Here is a 6295-nt window from a genome sequence, read left to right on the forward strand (position 1 = left end):
TTCTTATTTATTTTCCATTTTTCGGGATTGTATAGACTTGACCTCTTGTTATGTTTCTTTTAATTTTACCTTTGTTCATAGGAGTGACAATAAGGTGATTGATCACCTTGCAAGGAACTCTGAAACAATTCAAAATTCAGTTTGGATCGAGGAAATGCCAACCGAGGCTTCCTCAATAAAGAGGACATGAATGACACATAGCTCAAGAAGGAAACTCTTATTCATAGGATGACATTGAAAAAAAAACCCCTCAACTAAAGTGGGTAGGCCGGTAGGGAAGCCCCTTCCATGAGAAGGGACTTTTTCCCCTTTTTTTTGGTCAGAATAGAGAGAGACTAATTTTTTTTGTCCAAGCTTCCAAACAGATGGTTCCTATAAAACTAATATATTTTTGTCCAAGCTTCCAGACAGATGGTTCCTATAAGGCACTTGACTTGCTTCTTGATCCAGCAGTTGGGCCATTTATGTTAAAGATAAACAAAGTGGGTTATGACTTATGACCACATGTGTAGCCTGGGAATCACAAAAAAAACTTGATAAACTCATCGACAAAAACCAACATATTTTTCATGGACAAATAAAACTAATAAATTGTCAATCCACACCAAAATTAATCTAAGTCAACCCATCATAAAATTCCTTCAGCAATAAATAAAAAAGAAGCAGGAAAATATGTCAATGACAGGCTGAAAATGTAACACCATATTAGTTGTAAATTTCTTTTTGCCAAGTTATTAGTTGTAAGTTCAAATATGTCATCTACAAATCACTTTGAAGCCTAGAACTTTCATTGGATCTTAAGAAAGCACACTCTGGTTTGGTTTTCTAAAGAGGTGCTGTCTGAATTCATTATTTAACGGCCGGAACAATGCTTTTACATTACAAGTGAGTTATTATTTTTTAAGTGTGAAAATCTCTATACATAGTACCATTGAGCACATACATTACCTAATAGCTAGTTAATCAGTGATTTTGAGTTTGAGCCTGAACAAAGAGTTGCACTCAAGACTCAAAAGAAGAGCTTTGTCACTCAAGTAGGATTGTCTCTTACATTTGTTATCCCCGATCCATTGCTCTTCTCGCCACCATATATGCCAGCATCATAATCACAAATCATGTCCTGGATTGACAGTGGATTCTCACCATTTAGCGTGTATCAAATTGCTAGGCTTCAATCAATGACTGGAGTCAGAGGTGGATCATCAAGAGAGCCATGTAGTGTCACTTGTGAAACTCTCAGTGTTCCTCCAAGCTCCATGGGAACAAGAGGGATAAGCGAGTGCAGAACATCTTTTATCAAAGGGCGGTAACTGGGCTCTGGTTGCACGCACAGCACTGCTACCGCAGAAGCCTGCAAGATACAAAGCCCACAAAACTGAAGACCATGCAAAGTTCATAATTGAGACAATTTTGCTTTTACAATTGATTCTAAAGTCACAACCAATTCAGGGGATAAGTTTATATGAGTAGCTCCTAGGTTTCGGAGATTTTTATATAAAAATGGAAGCTGATTCAAACACATTCGGTGTGTCTGAGTTCTGACTTCAAGGACAAACCTGGTATAAGTGCTTGAGATCCATTGTATTCTTAATCACTGGATCAACAATGTTTGGGAGCTTGGACCTATCTGTGAGTTGCGGCATGGCCTGCAATCATAAATGGTTATGTCACCATCATCAAAATCCATTCTTGGAAATGCAAACTGATTGAATTAGACTTCATGGGACTAAAAGCAGCCCGTACCCATGTGACAATGGATTGGCACTGAGATGGTGCTAGTTTTTCCACAGGCATCCTTCCTAATAAGAGTTCCAGGAGAACAATCCCAAAAGCATAGACATCACTTTTATCAGTCAATTTACCTGCAAAATTATTGAATTGCAATCTCCTTAATAAAAAAATTTACCTGCAAAATTATTGAACTGCAATCTCCTTAATAAAAAATTCTAGAGGTTTTGGTATAGATGCTATGTTTCACATTGTCACATGGATTAAGCTTGTACAGGTGTAAGCTATTTCTCCATAATATCTACTGTATAATATTATGTCAATGGAATAATGATCCATTTCATTATATAATATCTACTTCAATTAAAAAAATCTAGAGCCACCACCAAATTATTTCTTGTTTCCCATTTATCAAACAAGAATTAATTTCCAATTCGCAATTATTTGCTGATACTTTTATTGAGCCATAACTTTCTGCTCCCAACCTCCAGAGCAAACTAGACTTATCAGCCTATGAGATTGTAACATGTTAGTCATATCATACTGAATGTTTGCAAAATCTCTTACAACTGATTCTGCAGGAAAAATCAATTCTAAGGTGAAGTTTATATGAGTAGATTCTGAGTGTCATAATTGATTATGAGGGGAAAAATTGATTCAAACATGCTAAGAGTCCATTCAGATTAATATAGATGATACGTTAGATGGGCAGGTATATCTGCCCAAGATGAGAACAAAATGCATCGATCATATGTTTCAAATTCAATACCACCCTAAACTCATGATGTCATTGAATTCAATGAGGCTCCAAAAGAAACAATATCTTGGGTATGGTTTGTTGAAAGATTAATAACAATACATTAAAGATATGGCAACTTGTCAGACCAATGTAAATGGCGTGAAATCATAAACAAGTTAGTTGAGATACCATCTAAAAGATATTCAGGTGCTACGTAGCCCAAGGTGCCAGAAAGCTTCATGTTCTTGTTTTGGGACCCATCAGTTATGGCAAGGCCAAAATCAGAAAGCTGAATCCACCACCAAGAATAACCATTTATGAAAACAATTTAGAATAGAAAGGGGAAATCAATTTCATAGCAATTTCAATACAGATTCTTACCTTGGCATTGAACTTTGCATCTAAAAGAATATTAGAAGATTTCATGTCTCTATGTATTACTGCAGGGTAACAGTGCTCGTGCAGATATTCTAATCCTCTGATTAGAGTCCAAAAGTATGTTAACAAACATGCAATACAAAGATTGAGAACTTATTAAGGAAGATTACCTTGCTGTATCTAGAGCAATCTTCATCCTCATATGCCAATTCAATGCTGAACCATGAGATGGTCCTTCAATATCAAATTTTGGACAAAAAGAAAACAGATGAGTATAATTTCACAATTGAAAATAATGTGTCTTCTCCTATGAAATATTTTACCATGTAACTGAGCTTCCAAGGATCCATTTTGCATCAACTCACACACAATAAACCTCGTATCGCCATTAATGCAACAACCTAGTAAAGAAACTATGTTTGGATGCTGAATTTTTCTTAACAAATCCACCTCATTCTGCAAATTCATCAAACTATTCAACACAAAATAGAAAAAAAAAAAAAAAAAAAAACTAAAATAACACAAACAGGAAATGTATAATAAATCTTTACCTCAAATTCTCTTTCAGCATTCTGATTTTCGCAGTGTAGCTTCTTGACAGCAACATCCAATTTATCATCCAATCGAGCCTTGTAAACGCGGCCGAAACCGCCCTCGCCCAAGATGTTACTTTCATTAAAATTATTGGTGGTTTTCTCTATTTGCTCATAATCTATTACTGGAACAGAACCCTTCATAGTACCAACCAGCTTGACAGAACTGAATTTACTCAAAATTGGTGCTAATGTTAGCCCCTTCTCTGCATCTTCACATTCAAAATCAGAATGTAGGTAGAAGTTTGTTGAAGACAAAAAAGTAAAAATCTGAGAAATGGGATAGTGCAAAATTGATTATAAATACCCGGGGTTTGAACATTGTTCCTAGTGGATTTTGTTCGATACTTCCTATGATAAATCCAGAAGCATAACGAGCTCAAAATGACAGTACCAAGTGCAGTGCTGGCTACGAGGATTATTACAACATTCTTATTCAGTTTTTTTTGGTGGTGGTGCTCCTCCACCTGAATAACTGATAACAAGGTAGAAACAAAATACTATTAAGCTAACGTAACAGAGATTAAGTAGAGAATGAGAGATGATAAATGAGTACCTGAGGAAAGTGGAACTTGTGCGGAGGAAACAAGAGGGTCTGCGGCAGCGACGTGAACCGAAATGGGTTGGTGGAGAATGGGAGGAAGCATCAGAAGCATAAGAAGAAGCTTCATTTTCATGGTGTATTGTTGTGTGTCCTAATTCCCAAAGAAATAAGAATACGTATGGATAAAGATATGCAGAGGGAAGAGAAAGGAACAAGAAGCACAAGCAAGACCCAAAGAGTGTGTGTATGTGCTAACATTTTTATTATGTAGACATCTAACATTTTTATTATGTAGACATCAATATAAAAAGAAAATAGAGAGAAAAGAAAGGGATATGAAAAAAGGTTTATCTAAATAATCTATGTGGGCTATGAAGTATTAACCCATAACTTAATGAATCAATAAGATTTTTTTATAAATAAATAAAATATAGAAATTTCAACTCACTTATTTTTAATGTGATTGGATGATGAGTTATTTAAATCAAAATTTATCATAAGTCATTTAGACAACCCATGAAAAAAATAGTGTATTTGAGTGTTGTTTCTCTTATGTGTATATAAGAGATTGTTGTAATTTCTAGTCACCTGTGGCGTGTCTCCTTCTGGCATATTCAAAGAGAGGCTAATTTCGTGCGCTAATAAGCTAGTCTCGTTGTGATGTGTCTCCAGATTCCTCTCCAACAGTGTCCTTTACCCCTAATGAGCTGCATCTACTTTTTGTTTCTGACCGATGTTGTTGTACCGGCTTAGTGTAGTTTGTCTTTTAGTTCAGTTCTTAATAAAAACTCTTATGTGCGTATAAATCGGGACTAATTTTAGAATGATTTTTATCCAATAAATCCTTTTAGCTTAAATATAGTTTTTTTCCTCTCTAAATCTAAATTGGCCCTTTAAAAATAAGTTTAACGATTTTGGTCCCTTTAAAATGCTTCATATATAATAAGGAATTATGATGTCATTCTAAAATATATTTTGGTCCCTTTCCGAAATAATAACATAGCTTATATGATCTTTTTTTACAAGTGTTTAATATATGCGGTGGACCTAGTCAGATAAAAGAGGTCATCGAATGATAGTTTAAATAGTAAGAGTCGGGGACATGTGGGTTAAGGAGGAGAAGGTTCATGGATCAATCCCTAAAAAATGCAATTTATCTTTCCAACAGAAAAAAAAAAAAAAGTCAGATGAAAGAGTGTTGAGATGGACTTTTTCATGGGATTGTTACTAGCCTGGCACTGCCACCTTCTTTTTGAAATTCCAAAACTGCTCCCATTTATCTTCAAAAAATCAGTATCTTAAAAACTTGTTTCTCAAATTTTTGAATTTGTGGTATGTATATGTTTAAATTTTGGTTTCTAAAACTTGGTTTGTTAAAAGCACATTGTCGGGCTTGTGAAAACACGGTAATAAGAAGTTGAAAAAAGAAATTAGTCAAATTACCGTGTATTTAAAAAATGTATTATTGAGTATACGAAGTTTGGATAAATACCGAGTTTTTAGAAATCATATAGATGAGTTAAAACGCATTACCGACTTTTTTTTTTACAAAAAATGGTAGAACTAAAGAAAGCACCTCTAAATTAATGGGTAGGACAATGATGGCAGGAGGCCAGCGGAGACCCACTCCTAGAAGGAGTGCCGGGGAATCTCTTTGAGGGTACGGACTTTTCAAAAATCTAATGTGTAAGAAGTTGTAAAAAATAAAGTATTTAGTTTTTCTAAAATTTGATATATGAGTTACTAGATTTTAAATCTTGGTAATATTAATGTATACTAGTGGGTTTTCAAAAATCTAATATCATTAGTAAATTTCTTGAACTTAAATTTCAAAAGTTTAAATCACAAAAGGTTGTACCGAGAATAAGAATCTGGTAGCAATTTTAATTATCTAGTATGTTGTTAATGTTGAGAATTCAAGTGCGGAGTTGGAGTTTCACATTGGTTAAGTTTGAGTGAGGAGAAGACTTAATAAAAGATGTGACCCATGACGCCTTAAGATTTTGGGTTAAGATGTGAAGTTGATATCTCCTTGTGTCTTGCTCCTCGGCCCTGGACTCCCCCTATCTCCCCCAAAACTTAACAGTGAAAAAGTGCAGTGAATTTTAGAACCCGCTAAACAATGAAGCATAAGGAACTTTAGGAAATTAATATTTTAAGTAGAAGTGGTTAAATCAACTTCCCTTTTTCACCAGTTTTGATTCCTTGAATTTTTTTCATCAGTTTTATCTCATATCTTCTCATTTGTCATTTTCATCTTCCTCCTTTTATCCACCACATCACACTCACCCCTCTCCCCAGTGGCGGATCCAG

At 34.9% G+C, this 6295-nt stretch overlaps 1 protein-coding gene across 2 annotated transcripts; it reads right to left on the minus strand.

Moving 5' to 3' along the window:
- Positions 1-795: 795 nt before the first annotated feature.
- LOC130727016 (probable receptor-like protein kinase At1g80640) lies at positions 796-4246 on the minus strand. Of its 2 annotated transcripts, none has more exons than XM_057578354.1 (10): positions 3995-4246; positions 3746-3913; positions 3397-3644; positions 3169-3301; positions 3016-3079; positions 2849-2945; positions 2657-2756; positions 1744-1862; positions 1557-1646; positions 796-1351 (listed from the first exon to the last, which is right to left on the minus strand). In XM_057578354.1, exons 1-10 carry the CDS (start codon positions 4113-4115, stop codon positions 1172-1174), a joined length of 1320 nt encoding a protein of 439 aa, XP_057434337.1. In that variant the 5' UTR covers positions 4116-4246; the 3' UTR covers positions 796-1171. The 2 variants fall into 2 exon arrangements, with proteins under 2 accessions (XP_057434337.1, XP_057434329.1); XM_057578346.1 differs by having other exon boundaries at positions 3397-3650.
- Positions 4247-6295: the final 2049 nt, after the last annotated feature.

This window comes from Lotus japonicus, chromosome 1 (assembly GCF_012489685.1).
Source record: "Lotus japonicus ecotype B-129 chromosome 1, LjGifu_v1.2".
Lineage (NCBI taxonomy): Eukaryota > Viridiplantae > Streptophyta > Magnoliopsida > Fabales > Fabaceae > Lotus > Lotus japonicus.

Excerpts from the sequence above, each read along its gene's own strand:
- LOC130727016 (XM_057578346.1), bottom strand. The coding sequence starts at position 4,115 with ATGAAAATGAAGCTTCTTCTTATGCTTCTGATGCTTCCTCCCATTCTC. Across the intron at positions 3,302-3,396 it reads ATGCTGAAAGAGAATTTGAG|AATGAGGTGGATTTGTTAAG; the intron begins GTAAAGATTTAT and ends ATGAATTTGCAG. Across the intron at positions 1,352-1,556 it reads ATCTCAAGCACTTATACCAG|GCTTCTGCGGTAGCAGTGCT; the intron begins GTTTGTCCTTGA and ends TGTATCTTGCAG.